General features: G+C 37.6%; 1 protein-coding gene and 1 pseudogene across 3 annotated transcripts in view; one reads left to right on the top strand and one right to left on the bottom strand.

The window, feature by feature from the left end:
- WWP2 (WW domain containing E3 ubiquitin protein ligase 2) overlaps positions 1-18,335 on the bottom strand; it is a 122,521-nt gene that overhangs the window by 82,236 nt on the left and 21,950 nt on the right. For all 3 annotated transcript variants that reach the window (XM_039851857.1, XM_039851858.1, XM_039851859.1), the window contains exons 3-4: positions 16,113-16,260; positions 15,650-15,771 (exon numbers count right to left, since the gene is read on the bottom strand). In XM_039851857.1, the coding sequence (XP_039707791.1) occupies positions 15,650-15,771; positions 16,113-16,260 (270 nt within the window). The remainder of the gene's footprint in view (positions 1-15,649; positions 15,772-16,112; positions 16,261-18,335) is intronic.
- Positions 9,084-15,296, top strand: LOC120593863 (U2 small nuclear ribonucleoprotein B''-like; annotated as a pseudogene).

Below are 18,335 nucleotides of genomic sequence, written 5' to 3'. Positions count from 1 at the left end.
CGGCAAATCTTCTTTGACATCCTCCCCACTCCAGGCTAGGTTAAGTCCACAGTGATGCAATCGCAGAGCGTCCTGCACTTTCCTTCGTCAAATCAGTCACAACTGAAACAGTCTGAACCAGTTATCTGGTTAAGTCTGTCTGTTTTCCTCTCTAGATCCTAAATTCCAGGCCTGCTGGCCATGCTACCACCACATCTCAGCATCTTGCCTGGTGCTCACAGGCATTTACTGTGTGATCAAAAAACTTCACATCCTTCCCCTGCTCCAAGCAGGTCCCCCAACCCTATGAAAATGCCCTATAAAGACAAGAAGTTCCTCTCACATGAAACCCTGGTCCAACATTGAGAAATTCTTACATCTAAAAAGGAAAAAAAGAGGGGGAAGATGTCCTGACCATCTACTATGGACTAAAATGCAAAATGTCACAATATTCTTCTAGAAAAAGGGGAACAGCATTGGCGTACATTCATGCGTGGAGGAGTGGAATCACTCTTGGCTCAAATATGGGTTCCCATGAGGCTGACCGATTCCCAAAGCCGATACCCATAAGGAAGACTCTAGAGGCAGCAGTAAACCTCAGGCAACATGGAGGCAGCCATGTACGGGGGAAGGGATTCCTGACAGAAAGCTTTTCTTCTTTCTTCAAGTGAGGTTTCACAGAGCAGCCTCTCAGCTGGTGATATAGAAGGGAGGTCTGTTTTAACATTCATTGCAGGAGCCTGTGTTTATTTTTGAGACTCCTGGCTAAAAGGACCTTTTCTTTCAAACAGCTCTCCACTGACACTGAAGCCATGAACTGGGTCCGGCTGTAACTTTGAGAAGCTGAGGGTGTGGGGTTGAGAAAGGGGGTGGCTTTTGGCTTCTTCAGGAATTCCTTGAGGTTCTGGCTTGGCCATATCTGCCTGAGGTGCAGGATGATGGAAAGCAACATACAGAGAGCTTTTCAGAGACTATTAAAGACAGTTTTAAATCCCAACGCCTGGCATCTGGTGCCAATCAAGAAAACAGTAGTCACTGAAATAACTGCGACCGGATGGGGCAAAAGGAAACAAAGGCTTACATTTGGAGGCTGGGACAGACTCAGTGCAATGGCTCCCCAGAGTAGCAACTTAGCACTACCCTGATCACACCTCTGCCTTGTAGGTGAACCACAACACTGGCCATAAAAACCTAAGTCACAAGAAAAGACGTTCATCATCACTAATCTAATTCAATATAATATATATAAATATATAACATACTGTGTGTGTGTGTGTGTGTGTGTGTGTGTGTATCAGTGTCTTGTGTTCTAGGCACAGGGGTAGAGGGATGCACAGGAGTGAACAAAACTCAAACAATGCCTGCCCCAATAGACCTTACGTTCTCATTCTAGAGGATAATAAGTGAGATAAACAAAACAGAATATATTAAGTGAGATAAACAAACAGAGTATATAGTATTATATGGGGATATTGCTAAAAAGAAAATAAAGCAGGGAAAGGAAATAAGAAATGTTGGATAGAGAGAAGTCACAATTAAGATAGTTTGGTCAAGGCCCTATATTATATGATTCCATTTGTATGAAATGTCCAGAAAAGGCAAACCTACAGAGACAGAAAGCAGATCAGTCGTTGCCAGAGGCTGGGAGGTGGGAACGGGAATGAACTATACATGGGCCTGAGGGATCTTACTGGGGTGACAGAAAAGTTAATGGTGATGTTGCATAACTCGGTAAATTTTTTTAAAAATCACTGAATTGCACACTTTTTAAATAGACAGTCTGGTCAGGGAAGGCCTTGCCGATAGACGTGACGATGGACGTGACATCTAGGTGGACTGGAAGGGAGTGAGGGAGCAAGCCATGGGGACATATGGGGAAGAGTATTTCAGGAAGAAAGTAAGGCCAGTGCAAAGGCCCTGAGGCAAGAGCAGCAGCAGGTGGAAGCACAATAAGGAGGTCTGTGGGCTGGAAGGGGGTCTGGAGAGGGAAGGAATAGGCTAAGACGAGGTAACAGAGCAGTGACACAGTAGGGAAGGCACAGTAGGGAAGGGTGTTAGTGTCTACTCCGAGTCCACTGGAGGAGCGATACAACCTGATTTACGGTTTGGACTATTCTGGTTGCTAGTTCAAAAATATACTGCAGCAAGACAAAGGCAGACGCATGGAGATCATTTAAGGAGACTTTGCCTCCTAGCAGCTGAGAAGTGATGGTGACTTTTACATGCCACAGTCATGGTGAGAAATGGGCAGATCACATCCTCAAACATATCTTGAAGGTAATATGGGTAGGACTTGCTGACAGACTGAATGTGGGTTGTAACAGAAAAAAGTGATGTCAAGGAGAACACAAAGGTTTTTAGTCTGAGCAACAGAGGATTGCCATTGCCTCAGAAGGAGGAAGCCAGAGGGAGGCCCATGCTGCAAGGCAAAGGTGTACAACCCAATTTTAAGGGCATGAGGCTAGATTAGAGCATGAAAGGAAGGGGTTTAAATGAACAAGTGGTTGCAGGACTAAGCCAATTTAGGGCATGCCAGTGTTTCCAGACTAGCAAAGAGGAAATCAGCAGAGGAGATTAAAAAAGAGTGACCACAAGGAAAAAAAAAAGAAAGGAAAAGAGCGACCAGAAAGATAGACAGAGAATCAGTACGGTGTGGTGGCCTGAAAACCAAGTAAAAACAGTCTGTCAGGGACGGATCAATTTGTTGTATCCAATCTCTAAGGCAAGTGAGTTGAGGATGAGAATTAACCACTGGATTTAGCAACATGAAGGTGACTGGTGACCTTGGTACAAGGAATTGCAGCCAGGCAGTGAGGGCAAAAGGCTACTTTAAGTTCCCCAAGAGGAAATGAAGAGAAGGAAAGAGATGAAAATTAGAACAACAGAAATTACTTTTGCCTCTGAACAGACCAGCAGAGGTTACAAGGTTGACAATGCCCAGTGCCACTAAACATAAGGGAACCAGCGACACCAGTCTTTGCAGCAGACCCAGGCCACAGGCATCAAAAAAACTTGAAATGCACCTGCCTTTTAACCCAGCAGTTGCAGGCCTAAAAATTTACTACCTAAAGAAGAAAAGAGCACAAAAATATCATACAAGAATTTACCAAAGTCTTGCTTATAAACTATGGCCTTTGGTCTCAGAAGGGTTTTTGTGAGCTTGACTCCAAAGGCAAGGGAAGGAAAAGCAAAACTAAATGAATGGTACTAGTCAAACCAAAAAGCTTCTGCCCAGCAAAAGAAACCATTAACAAAACAAAAAGGCAATCAACTAAATAGGAGAAGATATTTGCAAATAATACATCCCATAAGGGGCTAATATCCAAAATATGTAAAGAACTCATACAACTCAACAACAAAAAACAAACTATCCAATTTAAAAATGGATAGAGGATCTGAACAGAAACTTTTCCCAAGAAGACATACAAATGGCCAACAGATACATGAAAAGATGTTCAACCTCACTAGTTATGAGAGAAATACAAATCAAAATCACAATGAGATATCACCTTGTACCTGTCTGAATGGCTATTTTCAATAAGACAAGAAATAACAAGTGTTAGATAGGATGTGGAGAAAAAGGAACCCTCACACACTGCTGGTTGGACTGTAAATTGGTGCCTCTGCTATGGAAAACAGTATGGAATTTCCCCCCAAAATTAAGAATATTATTACCATATGATTCCACAATTCCTCTCCTGGGTATCTACCCCAAAAATTTGAAAACATTTATTCATAAAGATATATGTACCACTATGTTCACTGCAGCATTATTCACAATAGCCAAGACATGGAAACAACTGTTAGATAAAGATGTGGTACATATATACAATGGAATACTATTCAGACATTAAAAAAAAAAAAATTGATGAAATATTGCCATTTGCCACAACATGGATGAATCTTGAGAGTATCAAGCTAAGTGAAATAAGTCAGACAGAAAAAGACAAGAACCATAGGATTTCACTCATATATGGGATTTAAAACAGAAAGCAACAAATGAACAAACAAACAAAACAAACTAACTCATAGAACAGACGACAGTATAGTGATTACCAGAGGGGTTACCAGAGGGTAGGGGAGGATGAAGAGGGTAAAAAGGAATCAAATATATGGTGACGGAAGGAGACTAGACTTTGGGTAGTGAGCACGCAAGGCAATATACAGATGAAGTATTACAAAACAGTACACTTGAAATTTATATAATGTTATTAACCAATGTTACCCTGATAAATGTAATAAGAATAAAAAATAGAAATGGCCAACAATAAAAGATTGGTTGAACTATGGCTCATTCATAGCAAAAAAAAAAAACTGTAGCCATTAAAAATTATCTACTTTCATTGAGGTGGAAAAAACTGGGTGAAAAAAAGCAAGTGAGTTTACACTTTGGGAAAAAAAAGTTATATATACTCACATACATACATATATAATTTACATACCAAAAAAAAGAAGCTTAGTGGGTATATAACAAAATATTAACAGAGTTACCTCTGAATAACAGTATTCCAAGTGATTTTAGACTTCTCCATTAGAAAGCAGTATTATGTAGAGGCAAAAGCTCTAGGACTAAAAGGCCTGGATTAAATCCCAACTCTGCCATCAGCTACTGTGTGGCCATGGGCAACTTACATAACATCTGCCAGCACTTCCTTGGCAAAGGAGATGGTGATATAAACTATCTCATAGGTATGCAGGAGGATGACTAAGTTTATATTTATACACACACACACACACACACACACAATACAGACATCGTGAAGTCAACTCAGCACTCAGTTCAATAAGCATGAAATAATTATAATCAGAAAAAGTAGCAATAATATTTTCAGTTTTAGGAACATGTTACTTTTATAATCAGAAAAAATATTAATATTTTCAATTTGAGAAGCAAGAGAGAACTTCTCAGAAATTTCCTGTGAGCATTCCATGAGATTGAAAAAAACTAGATTTTTGCATTTTACTAGATTCATAAAAATAACGAATTGGCTATGCAGAACTGGTTTCACCATTTAAATCTATCATCAAGCCTATTCAAGGCACTGAAGTTTATAGCTATGTCCTAAATAATATCTTCCTACCAGCTTACAAGACTGTCCCTTTCATTTTTGCCCACCTCATCCTTAACTGAAGAAACAGTGAACAATTTTTCATATTTAAATTTAAAAGTATTTTAACTGTAAAGCAATTTTTTTTCACTTTTCCTCTTCTCCCTCTGACTCCAGTTCCAAAGATCAGCAGTTTTATTTATCTTGCCGTTGGAAAACTGGAAAAACAGCACTGTGTTTACTTTAAAATAAATGCATGCACTGTCTGTCAGGCATGCCTCCTCCAGGCACGCAGCCCACCCACCAGAACACTCCATCCTTATGGAAGCAGGGGAAGGTGGTGCTCTCCTTGAGACTGGCCTATCTGTTCTTGGAGTGCAAAGCACCGTAACAACTCTCTGCTTATAAGAGTTTTAAATAAATAAGGAGCTGTTTGCTCTCTTTTCTTTTCTTTTTTTTTTTTAATCAAGGAGAGACACTTGGGACAGAAAAGAGAAAATGGAGGGCATAAACAAGAAGCTTTTCAAAGTCTACTTCATTTACCATAGTGGTATGGATATGGCAATTCTCAAAGCATCTCCTATGCATTGTAGAATTGAGGAAACGAGTAATTACAAAGACGATAAGAGCCAGGGTTCTCATACGGAATGGAGGGAGGTTAGGAAGAACTCTGTGGAGCTGAATTAGAATTGGAGGTTTCAGTATGAACTCATGGTGTTTAAGAGACACAGAAATAGATAGTTACATGTCTCTGTGTATGTGTGCACGTGTGCATATATATAAAGTCTGACAGGAAAAATGAAGGCTCAAGTGCCAAGGAAGTTTTGAAGAAGGGCAGTAAGAGTAGATACACCCATCCTGATGTTGACACTACCTCCAATGAGAACACTGAGAATGTATAAAACTCATTAGGAAAAAGTACAACTATGTCCTTGTACCACATCATTTACCAAAATAAACTCCAGATTGAACAAAAGTTTAAATGTTTCAAAAATTAAATAAAGAAAACCATTGCAAGTGTTGGTATAACAAAGGTATCTAACTTAATTTTTTCCCAAGTGGTAGCTTAGTGGTTCTCAGACTTGAGCGTGCATCAGACTCTCCTACAAGGCTTGTTAAAACACAGATTGCTGGGCCTCGAGTTCTGATTCTGCAGGTCTAAAATAAAGCCTCAAAATTCACACTTCTGACATGTTTCCAGGCGATGCCCATGCTGCCGGCCTAGGGACCACACTTTGAAAACCACTGGGTTAGCTGTGGGTCCTAATGTATCGTTTACCTTTTCTAATTTTAAATGCTAGCTTTATCACATAGGAAATTCTATCTATACTGGATTATGTTTGGGAGAAGATATATGATGGGCATGTCAAAAGGCTACAGGAGCAAGCTTGAAGAGGCAGCCAATGAACAAATCAAAGATAATTCAAACATCAAAATAATGGCAGTAACAAATGATAACCCACTGAATAAAATAAAAATCTATAAGAAGGAAAAGCTCTGTCTTGTAGTATACCAACTAATAAATGTAGAAAGAATGATAGAATTGGAAAATACAATTTTTTGCAACGTCACAATAATAACTGCAATGACAAAAATCATTAATGAACATTAATGAATGCAAAAACTAGTAGGTGACATTGTGATAAGGAACAGATATTTACATAATCTCAATGTCTCTCTCCATAAATTAGTCCTCAATTATAAAGAGAAAACAGTAATTTTACAGTGGAGAAACCTAGCAGATACCACCTTAACCAAATGACCAAAGTTAATGTCATCAATATTAAAACAAGCAAAGTCAGGTGCCTCCTGATATGATGCACTGAGAAGGAGCAACATTACTTCTGAAGTGTATCTGGAAAAAAATGCATACCCTGAATCTAAGCATGAGAAAACTCCAGACAAAGCCAAAGAGAGGGGGTTTCTATGGAAAGTATGGCCTGTACTCTTCAATAATGACAGTCTCATGAAAGACACAAAAATAGGCTAAGGAACTGGTCCCAGATATAAGGAGACATGGCAACTAAATGCAATGTACAATCCTGCATGGGATCCTGAACCAGGGGAAAAATTCACTTTCAGTGCATGATTACAACTGGAAAATCTGAATTAGATAACAGTATTATAAAAATATTAAATTTCTTGATTGATTAATTGTACAGTGATTATGTAAAAAGATTCTTTTCAGGAAATAGACAAGCTTTAGGGATAAAGAAGTACAAGGTTTGTCATATACTCTAAAATAATCCAGAAAATTTTTACATGTATGTACAGATAGAAATAATGTTAAAGCAAATGAATCAAAATATAAACAGTTGAGTGAAGGGTATGGAGAGTTCTTCGTTCATTCTTTAACTTTTCTCTGAATCTGAAATTATTTTAAAATAAAGAAGTTTTGGCCTTTTGAGCCACGCTTCCCTTGCTCAGGCCCGCTTCCACGTCTAGAAGTGTACTTTCCCTTCTAATAAAACTTTTCTTTTCTACTGTAAAAAAAATAATTAATTGATTAATTAAAATAAAAAAGTTTTTATAAAAGGCTACTTTAAGTTACATTTCCCTCCTTTGAAAGTAGGACAATCTGTTTGTGCCAAGGTCTGCAGTGTCAGTGGGGCCAGCTGCAGCAGAGAGCTACAAGAGAAAACTGAGTCTTGGGCCCTACCTGTTACCAATTTCAAAAGAAATTAAGATCATCCAATGGATTGGTACAGATGAAAGATGCTGATAACTACTGAAGCTGGGTAATGGGGATGATGTTTGAAAATTCCCCTAATAAAAAAGTTTTTAATAATCAATATTTAATCTCAAAATCTGGCTTCCACACAGAGATGACTAGAGTTGTCCCTAAGAGCCAAACTAGAACCTTTGGTCGAGCAAGTCTTCTTTGCGGCCACAACCAGGTCGATGTCCCCACAGAAAGTTAGCCAAGGCTGGCCATTATGCAACTGCAAGTCTTAGTAAGACCCTCCACCACAGCATCCCTCTGCCAGGGGAAGGCACAAAATACCAGCTGAGTTTCCCAATCAACTTCCAAGTCTACCCAGGGAAAACAAGGGAGCAAATGAAAGAGGGAAGTAAGTCTCATGGAAGTGAAAAACGTCAGGTAGGATAACCACCACCCATCGGGCCTTTTCTCAGGAAAAGTAGTTTCAGGAAGACCAGGCCACAGTGAGAAGAGTCACCTAATACACTGTGACCCACTACCCTGCGTGACCAAATTCACACTTAAACACCACTCTGGAAACATTTCCAGCTCAGCAGCTCCCCAAGGAATGCAGCCACCAAGATCTTAGTGCTCAAATGTCCCCCATTACTGTCAGCCTCCCCACTCCGCGACCCCTAAAGCTTTTGCATTTGTCCAGTCTTAGAATTCGTTCTTGGAACAACCTCAGAGCTGCCTCCCATTTAGGCAAGGAGGTCTCACATCAGGAAACAGGGTCTCTGTTGTCCATCTCTAGGATTCGAACCTCCCAGTCTTTGGGAGGAAAAGTATCAGAGTAGACAGAATAACTACTACTGCTATTACTACTTATATAGCATTTATGTGTGTACCTGTACTGTTGTTAGCTCATTTCATCTCTAAACAACATTTTACAGAAAAGGAAATAGAAGCACAGAGAGGTTACATGACTGCCTGATGTCACAAAGCTGGTGAAATCATGATTTAAACCCAGGTAGTCTGATCCCAGAGTCTACACATTCTTAACCACTTCTCTATATGACAGATTTGTAATTACCAGAAATAGCCTTGTTTTAAATAGAAGACTTTATAAAATATGTCTGGAATACTATGTACATCAGCTATGCCATTGTCATCCGCAAAGATCTGTTTCTCTAAGAAAAAGCAACCCACTGCCCTATTACAATCCACATTCTATCAGATTCGGATCTGATGTGCCTCACTACTCAACCTGGCCACACACTCAGAGTGCTGAGGCTGGTGTCAGCAAGAGCAGCAGGAGCTGCAGCCACCGCCATAAACAACAGAAGCCTTGAGAAACTCAGAAAACATCCTCCTAAATCACTCTGAGCTTCTTACAGGATGAGGCACTGGCCTCAGGCTATTTGAACAGTTTAACCCAAAACATGGATATCAGACCAAATAACAATTTATATCAACAAGATGAATTAAAAAAGAAAAATTGAGGAAATCTCTATATGTACTGTTTTCTCAGTTTGCCCAAGTGGTAAATATTGTGGCTTTAAAGACCATGAAGCTAAGGGGGCAAGCTGTTGGTTTTTTTGTGTGTGTTTTATTTATTTATTTGTTTATTTGTTTATTTAACTATTTAATTATTTATTTATTTATTTAATTTTTTAAAGATTTGTTTATTGTTTTTAAGCCATTGTTATATTTAAAGAACTGGGATTGTCCATAAAAATCTTGAGACAGTTACAAGGATTTCCGTTTTATGGTAAAACCAATGAGAATTCAGTATGCAAAAACAGATTCTGATATAGTATCTAAAATGTGTGGTGCTCTGCTGACAAAGAAAAGAAAAAAGAAAAAAGAAAAAACTGTGGAACGAGAGCAGTGACTGCAAATTAAAAGCCTGGTCAGGGAACACCAAATCCTCAGGTCTCTGATTGTCCTCCAGACTATATTATATTCCTTAATAAATTACCAGGGAGACTAAAGAGATGATGCTATCCACGCTGTTTAACAGTTTGCTGGTTTCAAGGAAGTACGTTTGGTACCCAGGAGGCATGACATTGCATTTGTTGGATTTGAAAATAATGGACAGACCAGAGCTGCCAGGGATGCTTTACAAGGATTTAAGATCACACTGTACCATGCCATGAAGATCACCTATGCCAAGAAAAAAACATTTGGGATAGTTGTCTTTAAAGGACTTGGTGTTATTTATAGTGTTGGTTTTGATAACATCTGGTCAGGCCATTTTAATAGTTGGGGGTGGAAGGAAGTGAAAGTGAAATTTTTGTTTTAAAAAACTATCTGGTCTTCCTTTAGTCTTAGTGAACTATGAAATAGGAAGGCCTTAATTTCATACACTAAACTTTTATTTGTATTCTAAAAAAAATCACTCTGGTCTGAAAGAGAAAATCACAACAGCAACTACAAACGATAAAGCAGAACACAGCAGAATGTATGGGATGGCAGATTGGTCCACCAGCAGAAAGCGGACAGTATCTACTAAAGCTAAAGACACAACCCACCCTATGATTCAAGGCCCCTAGATAGGAATATATTCAATAGTAATACATGTATGTGTCCTCTAAAATACATGTATAAGAGTGTTCACAGCAGCTTTGCTCATGATGGCCAAAAACTGGAAACAATCCAAATGTCCACCTAAAGGAGAACAAACAAATTGTGGTATATTTATATATTAGGAAACTATATTCAATAAAAAAAGCAAATTATTGTTGCATGCAAAAGCATGGATGGATCTCACAGATATGAGAAGGCACAAGAAAACATACTATACGAGAAGGCATAAAAAAACATACTGTATGATTTGATTGATACGAAATTTAAGAATAGGCAAAACTAACGTATAGTGATAGAAATCAGAATAGTGGTTATCTCAGGGTGGGGCAAAGGGATATTAATGAAAAGAGACAGACATGGGGAACTTTCTGGGGTCCTGGAAACGTTCTCTATCTTGATCTGAGTGGTGATTACACAGATGTGAACATATGTAAAAATTTATTGTGTACTTTTTCTTAAAAAAAAAAAAAAACTGAATACCTAGGGCAGTAAAATCAAAGACAAGTTCAAAGCAACAATGTTTTCATTATTAGACAAGGACAAAAATAAATGCACTAAGTTTTCAACTCAAAAGCTATACATGACTTAATGACTGAATGAAAAAGTATGTATAATACATCTAAGAGCAAATGGTTAAAAAAAGTTAATATTAAGTTAAAAATGGAAATTAACATTAGAAAATATGGTATAATTGCTAAATGGATCCAAGAAGTTGTCCTGTGAAAAATAAATTAAAAAGCAAAAGTTAAAACAAAAATGTTTATGCTAGTCAAAAAAAAACTGGGGGGAAAAACACACAAATATCAAAATTTTTAAGTGAGAAAAATTGAAACATTTTGAAAATGAGAATACTGTTTAAAATCTTTATACTAATCAATTTGAAAATCTCAATTTTCTCAGAAAATATAAATTAACAAAATTGTCACATGATGAATTAGAAAAGTTGAACAAACTAATCATTATGGGGAAAAATACTGAAAAAGTCATCAAAGAATTATTTCAAAGAAAGCTGCCAGACCCAGTTGGTTTTATGGGTGAGCTCTTTCCTGTACTCATGGAACAGATAATTCCCATGTTATACAGTCTGTTCCCGAAGTTGGAAAGTGCTTCAATTTACTGTATAAAATTAGCTTAGCCTCGATTCCAAAGCTGACAAAAATAGTACAAAACTACAAACGTCACTTATGAATATAGATGGAAAACTCCCAAATAAAATATTAACAAGCAAGTCTAACAAAACTAAACTTTCAAGAAATAACGTATCATGAGCAATTAGGTATATTCTAGAAATTCTAAGATTGTTACTATTAGGAAATTAATATAACAAATTGAAAGAAGAAAAATCGTAATTATCTCAATGGTTGCTTAAAAGATATTTGGTAAAAATTCAACACCCTTCCTAATTAAAAAAAAAAAAAAGATTAATCAACCAAGAAAACATGTTACTAACACCCAACCTCACACCCAGAGGAGGAGAATCACTAGAAGCCTGGTTATTAGACAGGGCAGGATACCCACTCCATCATTACTAAAACAGGAAGTTGTACACAAAGCAACTAACAAGAAAAAAAGTAAAATTATCTCCTAAGATGAGCAAAATTATCAGACTTAGAAATCACATAAACGTCTGCCAAGAAAACCCAAAAAGAAAAACTATCTAAACCTATACTAAGAATTCAGCAACTGACAGAATATAAAAGAAAATGTAGAAACTAATAGTTCTATAGTAACAACACTAGGTTAGAAGATATAATAGGAAAAGATCCCACTGAAAATAATATTAAAAAATTAAAGAGTCTATCTAAAGATAACTTCAAAATGATTTGAATGAATTCAGAGATATTTCATGTTCCTGGGTAGGAAGAATCAGTATGGAAATTCTCTATTAAGGAACTTAACATGATAGGATTCTAGTAAAATCTCAAGAGATTTGAGGGGAGAAGAGTAGGAGGAGAGAACCTGACAAAATAATTTAGTTTGTGATGATGTCATATATGCAAAGAAAAGAGGGAGGAATATTTTTGAAAAGAGAAACTTGAACTTGTAGATATTAAAACATATTATAATGTAACAATAGCTAAAATAGAGTGATTTGAAAAGGCTAATAAAACAACTGATGAAATGGAAATTCCCCAAACAGGCCCAGGTGTACATATGTTTTTAACATATGCTGAACACAGCAACTCAAATCATTGGGAAAATAGATTATTCAATAAACTAAAGAAATTGGTTAACTATGTGAGAAAAATTAAATTAGATCCTTACACGGTGCACAAAAATAAATTCATTTGGATGAAAAATTAAATGTGAAAAATAATATCATAATGAACTATGAAAACAGAGGTGACTATTTTACCTGATCTCAGATGGGGAAAGCCTTTTGAAGCATAAAAGAAAAGGCTAAAAATACAAAGGGTGACAGATTCGACTACAAAAAGTTTAAAACATCTGTTTGGAAAAAAGAAAAAGAAAACCTACAAAATTAAAATGCAAATAAAAAACTAGAAGAACATTTACAAATTATAAGCCTTAACATATAAAGAGTTCTTTTAAAACCAAAAGGGAAATATACACACTTCAATATAAAAATGAGCAAAGGATAAGGCAATAAACACACTTTAAAAACACAGAGTTTCCTTCAGTAAATCACAGCATTAAAAAATAGGTGGGATGGAGGTGGAGGAACTTTAGCGACATAACAACCAAATGCAATGAGAGGAGCTTGCCCAAAACCAGATTCAAGCAAACAACTTTAAAACAATACTTTGAGACAAATCATATAATTGGATATAAACTGGGTAATAGGTGATAATAAGGAATTTATATTAATAAGCTAGGTGTGATAATGGTATGGCAATTAGTTAAGAAAATATCCTTTTTTTATAATGCATACTGAAGAATCTAGGATAGAATGTTGAGACAGCTATAATTTACTTTAAAATACTACACCCAAAAAAGAAAAAGATGACGCAAATCTGGCATAATGTTAATTATTAAGTAGGCCAAAAAAAATTTTTTTTTTTTTTAACAAATAAATCCAATAAATGCTAAGGTGCAATAGAAACCAACAATCTCAGCCAATGCTGATGGGAGGGTAAACTGGTAGAACTTTTCTGGAGGGTAAGCTGGTAGTAGTGTCAGAATCCTTGAAAAAATGTTTAAACCCAGCAAGTCCATGGTCAATACTTTTCTCAAGTAAATTTTCAACATGGGCATAAAGATTTTAAAACTTTCAAGTCTATCGTAACATTATTTGTGATTGTGAAATAGTGAAAACTACTCAAATATTTTTCACACAGCCATCTGATAGACTACTACCAGGAAGTCATCAAAAACTGAATTTTAGAAGGATAATTAAGGCTATATTGATATATGTTATGGTGCAGCAGCTATGGAAAACAGGATGGTGTTTCCTCAAAAAATTAAAAATAGAATTACCATAGGATCCAACTGTTCTACTTTCAGGTATTTATCCAAAAGAATTGAAAGCAGGGACTTGAAGAGATATTTGTACACTCATGTTCACAACAGCACTATGTACAATAGGCAAAAGGTAGAAGAAGCAATTCAAGCAATCCTTGGATGGATGAATGGATAAACAAAATGTGGTCTATTCATACAATGGAATATTATTCAGCCTTTAAAAAGGAGATTCTAATAAGTCCTACAACATGAATGAAGCTTGAAGACATTATGCTGAGTGAAATAAGCCAGTCACAAAAGGGCGAAAATACTGTATGATTCCATGAGGTATCACACAGAGAAACTTGAGTAGTCAGATTCAAAGAGAAAGAAAGCAGAAAGATGGGGGATAGAGGGGAGGAAGGGAGAGGAGAGTTATAGTTTAATGTGTACACAGTTTGAGTTTGGGAAAATGAAAAAGTTCTGGAGATAGATGGTGGTGATGGTTGCTTACAAGACAATGTGAATGTACTTAATGACACCAAACTATACACTTAAAAATGATTAAGATGGTAAATTTGATGTTATGTGTATTTTATAACAAAAATAAAGATACATCGATACATTTTAAAGACAAAAAGCATGATGCAAAATAATATGTTCTTTTATAATCTTAATTTTGTTTTATTGATGTCTTAAATATTAACATATGTTGGCACACGGAAAAAAGCTCCAAGGGTATATATCAAAATGATAATAATTATCACTAGGTGCTGTGCTTACAGGAGAGTTTTATTTTCTTAGTATGTCTGTGGGCTTTTCTGTAATTTCTAGTTTTTCTACAATTACTTTTATAATGAAAAGCAAAAGTATGTTGACTAGACAAATGACGAAGGAAAGAAAAGGACACTCGTATTGGCCACTGATCCTAATATGAGAATGCCCACAAGTATATTTCCAAATGACATAATAAATGTAACCCTCCTTGAGAATCAAATCATTAACGGCTTTGGGAAAATAGGGACCGATTCAGAAGACAGAGAGCATCAGAGAGTACCGTGAAGAATTAAAATAGAGGCATACGCCTGGGTTTAAGCAATTCCTGAGGCCATGGTGGGTTCATGACATCCGTGTGCCCAGCAGAAAGGAAAAGACCAGGGAAGCCTCAGAAAGAACAGGTCTATCAGAAAGTAAAGGCTCAGAAAAAAAGGACTCGAATCAACGCAGCGCTCTCCCTGGGACTCAACACTCCCCACCTCCACATCTCTCTTAAGCAAAATCTATTCTCAGAAAATATTTTCTAGACAGCAGACTTCAAGAGAAAAAGGAGCCTTTTTTTCTGTGGCATTCCCTCACCACATATGGTACTGCTCTGAATAGAGGCTTTATGAGGGAGGGTCCAGATACCACAGCCACGGTTATGCCACTTACCACAAACGACAATAAATAGACATTAGGGTTTAGATTTCCATGCAGCAGAGGCACCCCGAATAATTACGAGAGAGCTTCCACCACATTCCAACATCCAGTAAATGTTTACTGAGTGCCTACTAAGCACAGAACACTATTTGTAATCACTCTCTCACGCAACTCCTTCGTTCTGTTCCAGGGCTCAGACTAGGAAAGTAATGATGTAGGCCGGAGGCATCTGACAGTTTAATTCTACATGTCACTCATCTCCTGGATTGGGAAAAGAGGGGCAGAGGCAGAGGGAAAGCACTGATCCCTAAAGATCAAGGGGACCCATCACTGCATCTCACCACCATAGCCCTGGGCAAAAGGAGTTCTATAGTGCAGGCAGAGAGAAGCACTCAGCCTTCCTAAAACTCCACAGATAGCACCCACGGAGAGCAGAATCACTGTGGCCCCTGGTCCTGGAGGAAACGACATCATCAGGTTTATCCGCCACGTTGAGAGAAATCCATGCCTACAAATTCTTCTCCCCACCCCCACAAATGAAGCACGTCAACCACCCCTTCATCATACGTACTTTTGCCTCCATTGTTCTTCAGAACACTGGAGAGATTGACAGAGGCGGTGCCTAGCAGTTCATTTCTCAAGGTATGGCAGCTCCAGACCTTCAAATCTAAATGACTCTGAGCTGTGACATTCCTAGAAAACAAATAGGTGTTTCATCACATCCAAGCAGATCAGTCACTCCTGCTACTTAGAAGAAAACTGCTGATGTCTTAGAAGGGGGAAAAAATCCCAAACAGGAAGACACTCACATATCCCCTTTTTCCCACAAAGCTGACCCTGTAACCATCTAGCTAATAATGAATGCTCTGTGAGCTCAATGATGTGGAAACACCTATAGAGAGGCGGCTTAGGTACCAAAGGCAGAGAAGAGTTAGAAGCTCCACAGGAAATCTGGATCTCTCCCAGCCCCTTCAGAGTGCCTTCTCTCTTTCCCCCCCATGTTACTGCATTCAAATAGAGGGACTTTCTCTTACAAAATGATGATCTCATTCCAGAGAAGCTCGGAGCTCCCAATTCGCTTCCCAGTCTTCTTGGTCTCGCTGGGGAGTCCATCCACTGCCACTTCCACAAACGAGTTAATTCGAGGTTGGCGATTATGTACCTTGGGCTTTGCTGACACCACTGGACGGGAAAGGAAGAAAAAGTCAAAGATTGAGCCAGAGGGCTCCCAGCTGCCCCCCTGTGGCAGATGGTCTTGCTCTTTTTTGCCGTTTCTCTCAAAAAACAAATTTTGTTTTTCCCTGATTCTAAGAAAATTTATTTTTTCAAATGTGAAGATATTTTTAAAATATGAAGCATAAGAAATAAAAATCACTCCTAACCTAAAAACAAGATGTCGGTAAATCCAGACTTTCTAGACTTTTATTTTTTATTTCCCTAGTTCTTTAAAAATTCTCCTCCACCTAAAATCCATTTTAAAAGGCTGAAATATAAGCCCATTACAAGGATATGCCATGATTTAGTTAATTATTCTTTCACTGATGAAGAGATTGTTTCTAAGTTTTTACTCCAGGTAAATAACCACAAATGTATATATTTGCATGCATTTCTGAGTATTCTTCCAAAAGATATAAACATTTTTTAAAGTTCTTAAAATTGTTTAATTCTTTTCCAAAAAAAGTAAACCTTTATAGATACCCATAAGCACTATAGAAATATATCCATTTCACTAAACACTGCATAGTTCTGAGTACCATGTTTTTTCACTCTTTGTAAATCATATAGGTAAAAAAAAAAAAAAAAGCATGAAGTTAATAGCTAAGAATTAATGAGTACTAATTACAGACACTATACTATATATACAGCCCTAATTCGAATTCAAATTGTCCTGTCAACGTCCATAACAGCAAAAGAGAAAAGAAAATGTTTCTGGTCCAGGACCCAATCTAGGGTCACACATTGGTTAGTAGTTTTATTTTGATGTACCTAAACTACAGAAAAGTTGAAAGAACAGAATAATTGCATACTCTTCACCAATTGTTATCATTTTGCCACATTTGCCTCTGTCCCGCTCTATGTATGTGTTTATATCAGTGCTATTCAACAGAACTTTTGTGATAACAAAAATGTTCTACACCAAGGCTGTCCAATGCATTGCCATGTAATACATGTGGCTATTGAGCACTTTAAATATGGCTAATGTCACTGAGGATTTGAACTGTAAATTTAATTTAATTAATTTACTTTTAATGTAAATAGTTCTACGGGACTATGGTGGCTATCCTATTGGACAGCACAGGATATAAATATATAATATTTATGACTACATTTTTGTGTATCTATGTCTATATTCACACACTTTTTTTGAAAGGAAATTGTAGACACCATGACAGATCAGCCCTAAATACTTTCAGAACGCAAGGAATATATCATCACTCCCAATTCACCCAGGAGGAAACAGGCTTGCCAAAGCGGGGTCACTGCACCAGGCTACATAGCCAAGGAGCTTCAAGCCAGGATGTGCATCTCGGCAGCCTGACTCCACACCATGCTGTATGCCATTGCTGGACTTTGCTTATTCATTCTAATGCTTTTCTTCAATTGCTAGTGAGACTGAGTAGTTTTTCCGTTTGCTTGTTAACCATCTGCATTTCCTCTTCTGTTCGTATCCTTCATGTGGCATTTCTGATGTTCACTTGGTACCAGCAAGCCAGGACTCAGCACAAGCTAAGCAAGTATCTACCGGCAGCTAGACAAGATCCTCTTAGAGCATATAATAGCCATGGATGAAACACACTCAGATGTCTTCTATCCTGTGCCCCAAATCAGAGCATATGACTGATGTTCCTCACCCACGATGGCAAGATTGTCCTAGCCTGAGCTCCTTTCTGTCCAGTGTTAGCAAACCTTTCCCTCCCAGATCTTTCTGAGAGGTGACAGTCCTATAAGGGTCCACAACTTGGCAAGGTGCAAACCCACCTCTGGACAGTTAACAATACCTGTCTTTTCCAGGCCCCAAAGAGCAGTAAAGAAGAAGTCAAAGAAGAATAACAACAAAAGTCGTGCTGAAGATTCAGGAGCAACAGGGAATGATACTAGGCATAAAAAGGTTGTGGTGCTGGGAAAATGTGGCTCAGAGTAGAAAAATGTAACACTGTACACATAGACCAAGGTTAACTGAGGCCACCTGGTGGGGTGAGAGTAGCTCTGCATGCAGGCCTTTAACTAAAATATATATATTTACATATATGGACTAA

This window comes from Pteropus medius, unplaced genomic scaffold (assembly GCF_902729225.1).
Source record: "Pteropus medius unplaced genomic scaffold, Ma_sr-lr_union100, whole genome shotgun sequence".
NCBI lineage: Eukaryota > Metazoa > Chordata > Mammalia > Chiroptera > Pteropodidae > Pteropus > Pteropus medius.
Note: the sequence above shows the minus strand (reverse complement) of the source record. Positions and strands in the feature narration are given on the sequence as shown.